This window comes from Ictalurus punctatus, chromosome 15, assembly GCF_001660625.3.
Source record: "Ictalurus punctatus breed USDA103 chromosome 15, Coco_2.0, whole genome shotgun sequence".
Lineage (NCBI taxonomy): Eukaryota > Metazoa > Chordata > Actinopteri > Siluriformes > Ictaluridae > Ictalurus > Ictalurus punctatus.
This window is the reverse complement of record NC_030430.2, coordinates 7,824,523-7,841,592: the sequence shown is the minus strand read 5'-3', so window position 1 is coordinate 7,841,592 and position 17,070 is coordinate 7,824,523. Positions and strand designations below refer to the sequence as shown.

The 17,070-nt window shown below is 43.9% G+C and overlaps 1 protein-coding gene across 3 annotated transcripts in view; it reads right to left on the bottom strand.

Annotated features, from left to right (window-relative positions):
• The window catches only part of LOC108276222 (collagen alpha-1(XXIV) chain), an 88,674-nt gene that overhangs the window by 69,209 nt on the left and 2,395 nt on the right, over window positions 1–17,070 (bottom strand). For all 3 annotated transcript variants that reach the window (XM_047160218.2, XM_017487715.3, XM_047160217.2), the window contains exons 2-3: window positions 11,613–11,683; window positions 5,079–6,304 (exon numbers count right to left, since the gene is read on the bottom strand). In XM_047160218.2, coding sequence (XP_047016174.1) covers window positions 5,079–6,304; window positions 11,613–11,683 — 1,297 coding nt within the window. The remainder of the gene's footprint in view (window positions 1–5,078; window positions 6,305–11,612; window positions 11,684–17,070) is intronic.

Below are 17,070 nucleotides of genomic sequence, written 5' to 3'. Positions count from 1 at the left end.
CAATTTCTTCCCATTAAATCGGCTGCCTCTTGTCAGTCTTTTTAATTAATAAAAAAAATAAATAAATAATGTACTAAATGTACATCACGATACCAAGAAACACATACTGTGAAGTCATTTATCACGATATGGATATTATATCTTTATACTGCCCGGCTCTGTGTGAATACAGGACTGCGTACTCGCAGCTCGTGAACTGATTCTTTTTAATGAATCATTTGAACCAGTCGATCTGAATCATACTTTGTGTAGCCTCTATGCAAATGTTAAATAAAACATGCAAATGTTAAAAAAACATGTATGTGTAGGTTTAAAAATAAAAGTGCAATAACAACTTAACAGGAAACACCATGAGACATCGAACAATGAACACAAATTAAATCCATGAATGACACGATTGACTCACAACGCATGTCATCAATGTCGACCGTGTTTGAGTAAAAAAAAACAAAATGAAAACCCAAACAACGACCAGTAAATGAACTGATACCAAGATCCATAAATTTTAAAACAACAACAACACAAAACTGAAAAAACTCACCAAAAAAACGTCTGGGTATGTAACCCTGTTCCCTGAGAAGGGAACGAGACGTTGTGGTTAACATAACACTATGGGAGCGCTCTTGCATGCGTGACCAGTATCTGAAGCTTGTGTAAAATCATGCCTCTATTTATAGGCTTGCCATGATCAGGTGACGTGGCAATTAAGCGCATCGCGTGATATAAATATGGCACCTGTGAACCACGCCATCAGCCTCTATTATCTGAAGCGAAGATGCAATTCACAGGCCTGCCCTGGTATGACAAAGCTACACAACGTCTCGTTCCCTTCAGAGGGAACGGGGTTACATGCGTAACCCAGACGTTCCCTTTCAAAGGGAACTTCGATGTTGCGTTTAGCATAACACTATGGGAACAAGAATACCCGCTCCGTCATACCGAGGGTACGGACTGTTCAAAAAGAACCAAGCCCAAGGGTCACTGCAAGACACTCAAGCCCGGAGTGGAATGAATATCAAGGCTGTAATAACGAATGAATGTGTGTAGCGTAGATCACCCTGCAGCAGCACACACATCCTTTAAGGATACCCCTTTGGACAAAGCCTTCGTGGAGGCAACCGCCGTAGTGAAATGAGCCCTTATGCCCAGAGGTGTAGCGAGACAATAAGCAATAGAGATTGCTTCCACTATGCAATTACAGATGAGCTGCTTTGACACAGCATCAGCTCTACTGTCGCCGCCAAAGCAGACCAGCAGCTGCTCTGACTTACGCCACTGGCGGGAGCGTTGGACATAAATACAAAGAGCCCTTACTTTACACAGCAGGTGCATTCTCTCTTATTCCAGTGTGTGGAATGGAGGAGGGCAGAAAGCCTGCAACACCACAGGGTGGGCAGCTGATGTAGGCACTTTAGGAATATAATCCGGCATAGGATACAGGAAGGCCTTGGCTAATCCAGGGGCAAAGTCAAGGCAGGAAGGGGCAACAGAGAGAGCTTGTAGATCTCTTACTCGCTTGAGAGATGTCAGGGCCAGCAGAAGAGCTACCTTTAGAGTCAGAAGCTTCTCAGAGGCTGACTCTAAGGGCTCAAATAGGGTCCCTGACAGACCTTCCAGGACCACAGAAAGGTCCCAGGAAGGTATGCGCAGCCTGCAGATGGGCCTCAGCCACCTGACACCATGCATGAACCTCAAAATTAGAGGATGTTGCCCCACAGAGGCTCCATCAACAGGGCGCGTGGCTGGCCGGAATGGTGGCCACATAAACCCTGATTGTAGAAGGAGCCCACCCTGCTGAGAAACGTTCTTGTAAGAACTCCAGGACTGTAGCTATTGTGCAGTTCACTGGGTCTAGCTGACGTTCCTCACACCACAAGACAAAAAGCCACCACTTGAGTGCATACAATTTCCTTGTGGATGGTGCTGTAGTGTTTAACATGGTTTCTACAACCTCAGTTGTGAGACCAGAATCTATGAGCTGGTACCCCTCAGGGGCCAGACCCACAGTTTCCATAGTTCTGGCCGTGAGTGATAAATCAGCCCTCCGGCTTGAGACAGTAGATCCAGTCTAAGGGCTCAAATAAGGCACCTGACAGACCTTCCAGGACCACAGAAAGGTCCCAGGAAAGTATGCAAGGCCTGCAAATGGGCCTCAGCTGCCGGACACCACGCATAAACCTCAAAGTTAGAGGATGTTACTCCACAGAGGCTCCATCAACAGGGGCATGGCTGGCCGAAATGGCGGCCACGTAAACCCTGATTGTAGAAGGACCCCACCCTGATGAGAAATGTTCTTCTAAGAACTCCAGGACTGTAGCTATTACGCAGTTCACTGGGTCTACAGTAGATCCCTGTGGATGGGAATCTGACAAGGAGTACCATCTAACAGGGATATTATCTCTGAGAACCATATTCGAGCTGGCCAGAAAGGTGCTACTAGCAGCAGACATAGACTGTCTTGGCGAACTCTCGCTAGAACTTGTAAAAGCAGAGCGATCTGGGGAAAAGCGTACAGATGTGACCTCGGCCACATGTGCACCATGGTGTCCAGCCCTAATTGTGCGGGAAGAGTGAGGGCAAACCACAGCGGGCCATGTGTTGTCTCCTCGGAGGCAAACACATGCAGTACTGCTTGGCCAAACCTCGCCATATGGACTCCACCACTTGTGGATGAAGCCACCAATTTCTCAGCCCCTGCCTCAACAGAATGTCTGCCCCCATATTCCCAGAATGTACATTGCACTCACTGAAAAACTTTCCTTCTGCCCAGAGAAGAATTAGGTGCACCTGCCTGTACAGGGGGCGTGGACATAATCATCTCTGGTGGTCAATATATGAGACCACCGCTGTGTTGTCTGTAAACACATGGTGACCTCTCAATTGAGGAAGAAGGAATTTCAGTGCTAGAAATATGGCCCACATTTCTAGGCAATTTATATGCCACTCCAGATGAGGGCCGCTCCAGAGACCGTGAGCTGGACAACTGTCTAAAACCGTGCTCCAGCCTGTGAGGGAGGTGTCTGTCATTACCGTCTTGCGCTGAAGGAGACACCCCTAGAGTGTGACCCAATGCTAGAAACCAGGGACAAACAAATTCTCAGAGCACGTAGGCATCGCCGCGTGACACTGATTACTGTCAGAGGTTTTGTACTTCGACAAAACCCCCAACTTCTCCGTCACCACTGAACGGTCTCCATGTTGGGGATAGAAACGCCCTCATCGTAGTAGAAACCTTATAACCCCTAGAAAAGTTATCCACTGCACTGGGGAAAGCATAGTTTTCTGAGGTTCAACCTGAGCTCCAAGCTCTTCATGTGGGCAAGAACAACATCTCGATGTTGAACCGCCAGTGCCCTGGATCGTGCTAGAATTAACCAGTCGTCCAGGTAGTTTAGTACACGGATGCCCTGGAGTCACAATGGAGCCAGAGTGACATCCATGCACTTTGTGAAGGTGCGAGGGGATAAAGCTAGTGATATTTCTATGTGGAAATATGCACCTTTTAGATCTATCATCACAAACCAGTCCTCAAACTGAATCTGTGGAACGATAAGTTTGGGCGTCAGCATCTTGAACCTGTATGTCCGAAGAGTACAGTTCAGATGACGCCGAGCTAAAATTGGCCGCATACTCCTCTATTTTTTGCGGACCAAGAGATAAGAATTTACTGTGGAAGGATTTAGAGGTTTTATAGCCCACCAGGTGAAACTGAAACAGTCAATTCACTGAAATCGATCCTTCAAACGAATCGACTCTTTTAAATGAATCAAACTTTAAATCGCTAGATAACATGGTCGAAATATTTGATCAGGGAAATGCCAAAGTTTGTGTGTGTATGTGTGTGTGTGTGTGTGTGTGTGTGTTTGTGTGTGCATGTGTGTAGGTGTAAACATCTGGAAATAAAGTTACTCCAACACCAGAGCAGATATGTTTCAGAGCCAGCTGTTTTCCTCAGTTTCATTATTACACACACTCACACACACACACACACACACACACAGATAAACCCACACATATACACACAAAGAGAGAGTTTGCTATGGAAATTCTGAGGCATCAATTGCTCTTACAGCTCAACGGATGAAGCAATAAATGTGTGTATGCATAGGTTAATATGTATGGATTCGGAGATAAGTTTTTGTATGGGTTCATCCTCGCATTAATACAACTGACCTGTCTAAAAGAAATGATTATTCCAAACATTCTTCAAATTCTATCTAAAATATGAATAAAACATCACATGAGACATGTAACTCTCCTACTGCAAGTGATCCAGTCCCTGGATTTGGTTTACTGCTAATGCTAATGCTAAAGCTAGTATTACCGGAAGCATGTCTTATCTTTCCCCATTGACCTACAGCCCATGTGACCTAGAATAGTCATGAGGAAATCAACATAGTCCAATGATACCATTAACCGTTTATTGTTTTTTTTGTGAATAAAAGTAACTTTATGTGCGTTGAATAATCTAGTTACATTTTAAAAGTAGCATAGTTTGTTGCATTGCCACTGGTAATGCTAGAGTTAGAGCTAGAGTGAAGCATGACTACCCCAGTGGCCACCCCACTAAGATATGGGCAAAATCTGGGTAACCCACTCTAAAAGGTCCACCTCTCTGGCTAGAAACCTAATAAATCTCCAAAGGCCAATTTGGGTTATCACTAGGTACAAATGATCTATTTAGAAATCTCAGAGCATTCTCTGTACAAACCAGCTGTCCTTCCCTACTGGCTGTGTTCCAGTTTCTCTAGAGGTGAAAAGGAAAGACGCTTGAACAAGACTGTCTTGCTTCTTAAATCAGCATCTATAGCTCTAGCTGCCAAACATTACTATTAATTTCTTCCCCTGATTCACTCAGGGAAGCTCTTAGAAATGCAGCCAAGTACTCAAAGCTGTCCAAGAATGTCTAAAAAGAAAAGAATTTAGTACGGATATTTATGGTTTTCCTTTTGGCTCATTTTTCATACAGAAATTTGCTCCTGCTTGCCTTTGGAAGGTTTTGAAAAAAAAAAAAAACACCACTTTGACATGCATACACAAACACACATAAAGTATAAAATGATGACTGAGACACTCACCGGAGGGCCTGGATCCCCTTTCAGACCTTCAAAACCATCATAGTCTAAAAAATAGTCTCCATCCTCAAATCCATAGTCGTATCCGTATACCCCTGAGTCGTATGTCCGTTCCTCACCATATTCCTCAAGGCGTTCCAGCTGGTTGTTGTACCCTTGCTGCCTGTATAAGGTCGTACCGTTCAGCTTCATTTGAGGCTCTGAGAGATCTGGAAGTTGGGAGCCATTGTCGTTACTCAGATGGTTCTTCCTGTGGTGAGAGGTCACGTTTGGAGTGGCCCGAGTGGCACGGGGTCTTCCAAGCAGCTGCTGATCCTCAGTGTTGTTCTCCTCATAGGGTCTACCTTCACTTGGAGGGGTGCTCGTTGTAGTTCTAAGATCTGGGGAGTGCGTTGGCCTGAAAGGGCTCGGAGATGGACTAATAGTCCGAGTGGTACTTGATCTCAGTGTATTCCAAAAGGATGCAGTTGTAGGGCTAATTTTGTCCATAGACTTCCTGAGTGTGGAGTTGGCTGGGTTTCGCGTGCCTTTTTCAGAAGGAGTAGGTGAGGTCACAGAAGACGTTAGGGAAGGTGATGTTGAAGGGAATGGAGATCGGAAAGTGTCTGCCAGTCTGCAGTTTTTTTTAACATAGTCACAGTAATGTGCTGCGACCTGCGCTGATGGATATATCTCCAGCTGGCATAGAGAGCCTTCAAACTGTGCCGCCCTGGAGCTTATCCTTCCGATGGCCACCCGGCCATTTGAGACCACCATTCGTGGCCTGGTCAGTGTCTCTTCACTGTAGTGTAGCCCCCCACATTGGGCAAAAAAGGACACAGAGCGTGGACGCACTGCCAGAGCAAACGAGTGCCACCGTCCGTCCTGCACTTCATAGCTGAAGTAGATGGATGCCTTGTCACCTGTGTACACCACCACCCGATTGGGCAGAAGCTGCAAACCAAACTGGAGCCGGTCCATTCCATCCCGCACACTGAACAGGAAGGCATTGGTGGCATGCTTGGCGTTGAGGCTCACTATCAGGGAAAACTCCTTCCCCACGCCTGCAGGAAGGACACTCACTACAGGGGCTTCAATCATGGCATCACGGTCCAGAGTCACCCCAACCCCAGGGGGAAGGATAGTGAGAGATGGGAGGGAAGAAATAAGCGGGGGTGAGGTCATCATCCAAGAGGAGTGGGTGACATCTCTGCGGCTGGACAGGCCCAGCTGGAGAATAAGATCTACACCTGAAAGACAAAAAGACAAAAAAGAGACAATGAAAAAGTGATTTAGTCCTAAGCACCCAAAAACTCCTAGACATTTTTTGCCCACGATTTCCCTCAATATGCTTTAGTATCTGCTGCGCTGATATCAAGATGAAGGGATGACAAAGAGGAGCAGAAGGTAAAGTCCGAGTCAGGCTGAAAGGTTTCTTCAAGAACTGCTTTCACAAAGATCTAAATTTCCTCTACACCCTACTGATTCGGGTCAACAAACTCTACTTCTATTGGACAAGCTCATACGACAAGATCCAGTCCTTCATGTTTTGAGTTCTATCTATACAAAACATGCAACAGGCAATTTATTCAACATGTAGTCAGACTACAGCAGGTTTGAATTAGCGACGCAGAGAAAACAAAGAAGATTCATGATTCACTGTTTTCCAATGCTGCCTAATCAAAGATCTGTGAACATCTGAAACACAAATGACCCCACACACTTGTATGAAAACTGGGAAATGGACACAATTTCATAATACAAAGGAATCCTGGACATCACATCACATCTCTGTCTTACTCATAATTCCATGAACTCAGTTCATGGATCCAGGATCTTTCCAGGATAATACACAAACACAGAAAGAAACAGAGGACACTGGATGCTTTCTTTAAGAGTGAGTCAGCATTTTGGCCCATGTTTCTTATCAGTAAAACAGTATGTATTCTCTCTCAGAACAGGAAAGAACACAGGGATCGAGGGAAAAGTCTTATCCGAGAAAACCTGATGACTGGATTTGTAATGAAAATGCCTTGCCCTGCTACTGGACCTCCATGATCCCTGCTCTGACATGCTCAAGCTGTTGAAAAGCTCCTCTGTTTCCTGCCTGCTGCAGAATCACAGTGTGAGCTGGTCCACTGCTCCCGCACCGACACCTTAACCCAGATTAATTAAACATTTCAAAGGAATCGTTTAGATCTCAGATTAGGTTTTCCCTTCAGCGCTAGGATTAAATTCATCAATCTCAACTCGTGAATATGAGATCCCAACAGCAGGAATCTGAGCTGGTTTTTCTGTTCTCCAGGACACGGTGTTGTCTATACCAGTTACGGATACCAGTAACTTTCCTGAAGTTTAACTAATTAAGCTTCTTCTAAAATATGTTCATGCAGTGTTATAACACCAGAGACACTACTACTGCTACATGATCTCACTGATCTGAGATCTTGGAGACCTTTTTTTTTTTAAATGCTAACATCACTCTCACTTGTATCTGTACAATCCATTACCTGACCCCTTTTTGGGGCCCTGATGAGTTTCAAAGTACACAACAGCACGATTACTGGTTTTCTCATCCCAGAAGGATCACTGGTTTTCTCGTACCAGCAGGATCACTGGTTTTCCCATCCCTGAAGGATCACTGGTTTTCTCATCCCAGAAGGATCACTGGTTTTCTCGTACCAGCAGGATCACTGGTTTTCCCATCCCTGCAGGATCACTGGTTTTCTCATCCCTGCAAGATCACTGGTTTTCTCGTCCTTGAAGGATCACTGGTTTTCTCGTCCCAGCAGGATCACTGGTTTTCTCGTCCCAGCAGGATCACTGGTTTTCTCATCCCTGCAAGATCACTGGTTTTCTCGTCCTTGAAGGATCACTGGTTTTCTCGTCCCAGCAGGATCACTGGTTTTCTCGTCCCAGCAGGATCACTGGTTTTCTCGTCCCAGCAGGATCACTGGTTTTCTCGTCCCAGCAGGATCACTGGTTTTCTCATCCCAGCAGGATCACTGGTTTTCTCGTCCCTGGAGCATCACTGGTTTTCTCGTCCCTGCAGGATCACTGGTTTTCTCGTCCCTGCAGTATCACTGGTTTTCTCATCTGTGCAGGATCACTGGTTTTCTCATCCCAGCAGGATCACTGGTTTTCTCATCCCAGCTGGATCACTGGTTTTCTCATCCCAGCAGGATCACTGGTTTTCTCGTCCCTGCAGTATCACTGGTTTTCTCATCCCTGCAGGATCACTGGTTTTCTCGTCCCAGCAGGATCACTGGTCTTCTCGTCCCAGCAGGCTCACTGGTTTTCTCGTTCCAGCAGGATCACTGGTTTTCTCATCCCTGCAAGATCACTGGTTTTCTCGTCCTTGAAGGATCACTGGTTTTTCTCGTCCCAGCAGGATCACTGGTTTTCTCGTCCCAGCAGGATCACTGGTTTTCTCGTCCCAGCAGGATCACTTGTTTTCTCGTCCCTGGAGCATCACTGGTTTTCTCGTCCCTGCAGGATCACTGGTTTTCTCGTCCCTGCAGTATCACTGGTTTTCTCATCTGTGCAGGATCACTGGTTTTCTCATCCCAGCAGGATCACTGGTTTTCTCATCCCAGCTGGATCACTGGTTTTCTCATCCCAGCAGGATCACTGGTTTTCTCGTCCCTGCAGTATCACTGGTTTTCTCATCTGTGCAGGATCACTGGTTTTCTCATCCCAGCAGGATCACTGGTTTTCTCATCCCAGCTGGATCACTGGTTTTCTCATCCCAGCAGGATCACTGGTTTTCTCGTCCCTGCAGTATCACTGGTTTTCTCATCCCTGCAGGATCACTGGTTTTCTCGTCCCAGCAGGATCACTGGTTTTCTCATCCCAGCAGGATCACTGGTTTTCTCATCCCAGCAGGATCACTGGTTTTCTCATCCCAGCAGGATCACTGGTTTTCTCGTTCCTGCAGGATCACTGGTTTTCTCGTTCCTGCAGTATCACTGGTTTTCTCATCCCAGCAGGATCACTGGTTTTCTCATCCCAGCAGGATCACTGGTTTTCTCATCCCAGCAGGATCACTGGTTTTCTCGTCCCTGCAGTATCACTGGTTTTCTCGTTCCTGCAGGATCACTGGTTTTCTCGTTCCTGCAGTATCACTGGTTTTCTCATCCCAGCAGGATCACTGGTTTTCTCATCTTAGCAGCATCACTGGTTTTCTCGTCCCTGCAGTATCACTGGTTTTCTCCTCCCTGCAGTATCACTGGTTTTCTCATCCCTATATCCCAATCTCTTTTCTTGTGTCTTTCTCTCGGATCTAACTGAGGACGTTATTCATTACAATATCAGAAAGACTCCACCCACTTCCTGAGTAAAATTCCTTTAAAACACCTCTTAAACCCATCTAGCACTCATTTCAAAGCTTTGCCACCATTCAGACATCAAAGCATCACCACTCACTTCCCAGGCAGGTTCCACATGGCCGACCCCGTGAACTTTGACCTCAGGTATAGGTCGTCCAATATGTTTTTCAGAGCTGTGACTACAAAGACATGCATTAACGAGAAACCATGCAGCCCATAAAAACCACTTCAACATAACCAAAGGGCTTCACTCACTGACATTCTTCCTGCCATTGTCACGGAAGTCTTCCAGGTTGGCTATTGGTTTCAGTGTCAGTATCATCATCAGAAAAGAAAGCGATATCATGCCATCTCTAGTTATTATTATTGTTATAATTGTTATTTTCATTGCACATTATCTTTCCAACATCTGCCTCATTATGTTTTATTGTTCCTATAAATGTTAACGACTATGCGGAAATTAAGGTTACATAAACACTGTTTTTTATCTCAGTATTTTTTTTTTCTTGAAGCATAATGAGTTCTCACAGCCGGTTTGAGTAGGTCTTTATAAACACTGCATTCCCTCACCGTTGCTACACACAGGCCTGAGGCTCTCCTCCACTCCACTTCCTGTTACCCCCCTATCTCAGACTGAACACTCGTTAATGTGTCTGATGTAGAGCAGGAACTTCTCTCTGCTCACTGAGGAATCTGACAACGTGCTTTCTTCACCAACTTAAGATGCTTTTTCGACCTCCGGCTCATGGAAGAAGATATTATTAAAAAAATATTTTAAAAAAAGCATTGGTTACACTGGAACTTCTGAACTTTAAATAAGTTCAACTTTTTGAGATGCAAGTAAGAGTAAGCGCTTTCTCTTTTTTTTTACCTCTCGACCTATTTAAACGTCAGATCACAATTTAGGACATAATGGGAAAGGGAAATATTTCCAATATTCCAATGTTGCTGCAACTAACAACAACAGAGTGTGTAGTTTGGGAGTTTCACTTTAATTCAGTCAAGTCACATAAGAAGCTCAAATTCTCTACCTCCAAAACTAGAGCGAAGACAAACAACCTTCTCATCACCTTTATTTCATCTGCATTACTGATAATGATCAATCTAATCTAGAGAGCAAGCTAGATTGGTTAGTTATCTGATACTAACTAGGACTGGTAAGAGTGTTGCTATGGTTACAGAGTGAGTCCCTCTCTCTCTCTCTCCCTCCCTCTCTCTATCTCTCTCTCTCTCTACTATGGATGAGGAAACCGCTCTGCATTCAAGCTGCATTCTCCCTCTCACAGAGCAAGAGCAGACACGCCAAGACGGTGCAGAGGGAAGATAGCAGGACTTCATAACCTTTCATACACGGACAAACAAACAGTTTAGACTTTCTTGCTTTCAGCGTTCATTCATTTCAGTTTCACTGTTATTCCACTGCTCTGATTTAGATGATGAAGGATTAACACAAAAAATAATACTGTTGTAATCTCTGACAGACAGACAGACAGATAGGGAAACAGAGAGAGCAAGACAGACAGAGAGACAGACAGACAAACAGAGCAAGAGAGCCAGACAGACAGACAGAGAAGCAGAGAGAGCAAGACAGACAGACAAATAGAGAGAGAGAGAGAGCAAGACAGTCAGACAGAGAAACACAGAGAGCAAGACAGACAGACAGACAGACAGACAGAGAAACAGAGAGAGAGAGCAAGACAGACAGACAGAGAAACAGAGAGAGAGAGCAAGACAGACAGACAGACAGACAGACAGAGAGAGACAGACAGACAGACAGACAGACAGACAGGGATACAGAGAGAGCAAGACAGACAAACAGACAGGGATACAGAGAGAGCAAGACAGACAAACAGACAGACAAGCGGGGAGAGAGAGACAGGCAGACAGACAGAGAAACAGAGAGAGACAGACAGACAGACAGAGAAACAGAGAGAGAAAGATAGAGAGACAGACAGACAGACAGACAGCACAAACAGACAAACAGAGAACAGAGAGAGACACAGACAGAGAAACAGAGAGACAGAGACAGACAGACAAACAGAGAGAGAGAGAGACAGACAAACAGCACAGACAGACAGAGAACAGAGAGAGAGACAGACAGACAGAGAGAGACAGACAGACAGAGAAGCAGGGAGAGAGAGACAGATAGACCGACAGACAAACAGAGAGAAAGACAGACAGACAGACAGAGAAACAGAGAGCGAGACAGATAGACAGGCAGACTGCTCACCTTGAGTTTGTGAATGTTCTTCTGCAGATAGTGTAGTGAAACATACTGACAGGAGCAGAAGGAGGGCTCTCCTGAAAAAATAAAACAACAAAAAGAAAGAGAATTTTTTTATTTCACAGCAGAAAATTGATTTTATGACAGAAAACTATTTCATTTTTATAAGACTGTATCTGTGTCTGTATGACATTAAGTAAGGAATAAGGTTACGTTCACTTTACAGGGATGAAGCAGCCCCAATCTACTGAGACCCTGAGTCTTACTGAAAGATTGTGAGGTGGTGAATATAAAGGATATAATAACTCAAAATAACAACATACAACTTCAACTTCCATACAAATCCAAACTAGGGCTGATATTTCACGAAGCTGTGTAGACACACATAAGATCTCAGCTACATATCCAGTACATAACCAGAATGACATCAATGTGTTAGCTGCAACTTCTTCAGCACATCTCTTCATCAGGTCTTCACTGTTCTGATCATAAACAGCTGAAGCTGCAGTCAACGTCTGGAGCACATCATCATGAAGGTGATGAAGGCTCATGCTGATGGTTCAGTCATGTGTCACAAATATGACATTTCTTGCTGTTTGTGACATAAGAATGCTTCATGAGGTGTGTCACTTCCAGTAACATCAAGGTATTAGCATTATAACCTCATTATAAGGCTAATCAATCATCCAGGTTTCAACCTCTAGCAACTGAGCCAACGATGAAGAGTCTGATAAAGGAAGGCTTAGTGCGCTAATCTGACGCTTTTTATAGGATTTATTTACATGTTGCAGGGCCGCTAATCAGCGCAGTGCTGTAACACGCCTGAAGCACCTTCAGATTAAATATGAAATATTTTGGCAATGGTAGTTGCTGCAAGAAGCACAGCGTCCTACAGCTCTGGGTTAACATCCCAGTTCTCAGCCAGGGATCAAACCCAAGACCCAATTACTGATATGAGCCACTGCCATGGCTTATTATGCAGTTATTCACCTCAAAGCATGTTATTCACTAACACTTAGTTCTGAAAGAGGTTTGTATCACACAAGAATACATGAGATTGTGTAAATTTACGTATAAGTCATGGATTGTGGCTCCTATGAGGACATGGATGTAGTCACTGTCTGCAGAAAAGTTTCTGTTTGGGGTGATGTATTCAGAACCCTGGAGTCACTTAGCAAAACCCAAACAGTGTTTTATCACTAGCAGAACGGACTTTCAAAGCTAAATCAGGTTCCAGCGTGTTAATCTTAGAAACATGGGTTTGATGTGGCCTGCAGCTGAGGGTAATGAAAGTACAGCGCCTTGCCTCAAAATAAACAATGCAAACAAAGCAGAACTCTACATGTTACACTCCTAGAACATTTACTGGAAGCCAAGCACCCTTAATTAACCAATAAACACTTAAAAACCCTTAAAGAACCATTTTCGGAAGCCTTATTTATCCAGTGAACCCTTAACAAGCCATTGACGAGCCAGTTTATGCAAGCTAGGAATCCTTAATTATCCAATGAACCCTTAAAGAACCCTTTACAAACCTTTTGTGGAAGCTAAGAACCCTTAAATATATAACGAATCCTTAATAAAAACCATTGAAGAACCATTTTCAGAGGCTACGTAGTAACCCTTATTTTTCAAATGAATCCTTAACAAGCCATTGAAGAACCTTTTTTTGGAAGCTATGAACCCTTATTTATCCATTTTTCGGAAACTGGGAAATCTTAATTGTCCAATGAACCCATGAAAAACCCCTTTTGAAAGCCAGCAACTCTCATTTATCCAATAAACTCTTAAAGAACCATTAAAGAACCTTTTTTTTTCAAAGCTAAGAACCCTTAATTGCCCCATGTCCTACGTAAAGAACCCTTTGTGAAAGCCAGGAACCCTTATTTATCCAATCAACTGATAACAGGAACTGTAGTGTTTTGTGGACATTCCACAACAGGTGAATGTAACTATAAATGGATAAAAGATAGTTTGTTGTTCTTTAATGAATTAAACATTGTAATTGTTGGCAAATCGCTGTGGTATAAGAGGAACACAATACTGCTCTGGGAAAATAATCCAGTTCAGGGTGATAACAGTAACTCCACCCCTTCATCACACCACCCCGCTGTCGGTTATTCTCCAATAACAGCACAACACGGCGTGATTTATTCCTCACACATTCCACTCATCATTTTGTAAGTAAATAAACAACGTTGCTGATGAATTTAAATGAGAAATATCTGAAAGATCAGTGATACGATATTAGAATAATCAGAGCTGCAATTATTAAAAACAGCCAGCGATCTGAGCAAAAGCCGAAACCGAGTTCTGGCAGCAAATTGACAGTTTTACGACCCATGTCCAGGCAGTGTAGTCAACACACACACACACATACACACAGCATCTGGTCTGGATGTAAGGGTCTATAATGTCTAAACCGTAACACAATGCATTTATAATCAAATTATCCACAGAAGCCTATATCACAGCTGGAGGTCAAAGAAGGCTAGATGTGATCAGTTTTCAACAGAACTCTCCCACAAACGCCAATAAACTAATAACAAATAAAGTCCAGAGGCCAAAGCACTGACACTTTTATCCAAAGTGACCTAGAACTGAACAGATTGGGAGTGCTGGGATTTGAACTCATGACCTTCTGGTGTACCGCTCACATTACTGAGCCAGCACTTCCCTCAACTAGCTAGCACTCGCACTAAAAGAAGGATTCCAGTGCTTTCCTAAACCGAAGAAGAAAAAAAGGCCTGTGTTCACCAAAAATAAAGTGAACTAATATTCAGATTACCATTATCACTGCCACCTCAAAAATATCCCACTATGCACTGCAATTTTCTGGTCTAATGGTCTGACTGCCCAAGTGTTCCAACCATCCATCCATCTTCCATACCGCTTATCCTACACAGGGTCACAGGGGAGCCAGGAGCCTGTCCAAGGGAACTCGGGGGACACCCTGGACGGGGCGCCAACCCATTGCTGGGCACAAGCGCACACACATTCACACGGACAATTTGGAAATCAGTCTATAACGCATGCCTTTGGACTGCGGGTGGAAACAGCATACCTGGAGGAAACCCCCAAAGCACGGGGAGAACATGCAAACTCCACGCGCACAGGGTGGAGGCAGGATTCGAACCCCCAACCCCAGAGGTGAATTCACTGCCCTAATTACAGGACAACAAATGAATAACTCAGTTATTCTCCCATTAACTCCTGAAGTAAACGTTAGCTAGTTAGCAAACTGATAATGACTAAACAGGAAGTTACATTATTTACAGTCAGAGATGCAGTCAGGCACGCTTTGATTGGACAGATATCAGACATGTTTGATCGTGTATAGGGTATATGGATGTTGGTGAAGGACAATCTGATAATCGAGTTGTGTCACTTGCCTGGGGTTGAGACTCTGGTGTGGCATTCTTACACCAAAACCCGAGGACACTGCACACTCTCAAAATGAACTGCTCAAACATCTTTGTTTCCAAGGTGTCCGTTCTATTTGAAGAAATCTTTGACTCTGACTCTTGTGTTGTGAGGATTTCCAGCTCAGAAATGTTCAGCAAATCGGCCCACTGCGTCTTTAAGAACCCGTTGAAGTATTTATGTAGCATGAAGCTGTTATGTTCAGTAAAATCCACTCCTTTCAGTTCTCGCCGCTGTGGCACAGAGTCGATGTTTGACCACATGACTGCAGTCCTGTGGTCAGACTGAACTCTCCACGGTATTCCACAAACCAGACGACACGCTGCCAGACCACAGCCAAGTGTCGTACTGAGAGAGTCTGGAAATGATTCACTAGAAGGAAAAAAAAAATATCGGCATCCTCACGTAAAAATGCAAGATCATGTCTCCGGGGGGTTGCGAGTTCAAATCTCAGGACTTCCAGAGCAACACCTTGAATAAAGGACAAATAGAATTGAAAATCTATGACAGGGCGAGCTAGAACAAAACCGCTTCCCCAGTTATCACGCTTGTTGTTTACTTATTTTCAAGACAGAACATCCCTGTCCTCTTGAACACTGTGGTCTGGGATTTGTGATGGTTCAACTTGTTGCTTCCTGTTTCAAGTTTCCTGACAGTGAGGAAAGAGTTATTACGGACAGTAGAGGACACAGAGCACTTTATCGATATGGACTTCCACTGGACTGGAGCACTGTAATGAGCTCACCTTCGTGGTGTCACTGAGAACATCGTGAAAACAGACACCTTGTGCCTAAAAATGGAGGAAGTTGATGTGAGAAAGGGAAGGTATCTACACCAATCGATGTGAAACCAAAGATCTGAAATAGCAATGCTGCCTCAGACATCTGGATCATCCAACAGGACAGTTTACAATTTATATTTATTCGTTTGCCAGAAGTGACTTACACTTGAGCTATACAGCAGATTAGCTTTACCGGAATTCGAACTGAAAACCTTCTGATCGGTTCAGAGCCACCACTACCTCACAGGGTTCCCTTATCCACTCAACTACAGGCAAAATTTGGGTTGTGTCAGGACACCAAAAAAAGCTATCCGTTCATCATGAAACAAATCAAGGACAGAAATATATTAATTGAGTGGCTTGCATTTTCTTCTCTTCATACCTGCTGACAATGATTGATACTGAAGATTAGATTGAATGCTAGCGCATTTTTTACTATTATAACAGCTAAACCTTTAGCATACTAGCCTGACACAATGACTCATCATGTTCAGCTTGGTACTGCTAGCTAGCAAAAAAAAAAAAAAAAACCCCAGTGAACCAAAAATAAATGAGGAATAGATTATATTGAGTTATATTCAGTTGTGTTGTTTTGTGTGTAATCTAGTCGACATGACTTAAAAAGATCTACACAAAGTGTTACCTCAGGGTTTTTCCCCCGTAGATTCAGGTGTCGAAATGTTGTTCTACTTCAGTAGGTCACAGTAATCTTGCTATGAGCAAGGCATTAGTGTCAGGAATGAAAGCAAATGCTATCTGGATCATGTTTAAGGTAATCACCTGCTTGGAAATAAAAATGGATTGGGGAATTTATTGAGAAAAGGGTGCTGTAATGAGTAGTTACTGTGAAACGTAGCAGCGCAACCGCAATATCAATTACAGCCAATGAACCACACAGAACCACTAATCTACCACAAGAACAACGCTTGAACACGAATACCTTGTAATACAAACATGGAAAAACTCAGCAGAGCAAACCAGCAGAACAAAACACACACACACACACACACACACACACACACACACTACAAAATCTATTCATAAAGAAAAACAGAAAAATGAATGGCACCAGAGGTAGAAATAGTGTTGGGAAGTTAGCTTTGGCCCTGTTTACACTAAGTGCTTTTAAACGATCCTCGTAAACGCTACATTTCAGAAACGATCTCCGTCCACACTACATGACCGAAAAAGCATGTCACATGAACATTCATGCACACTGGGCATGCACATACAAGTGTAAACAGGAAGTTGGTTGGTGGT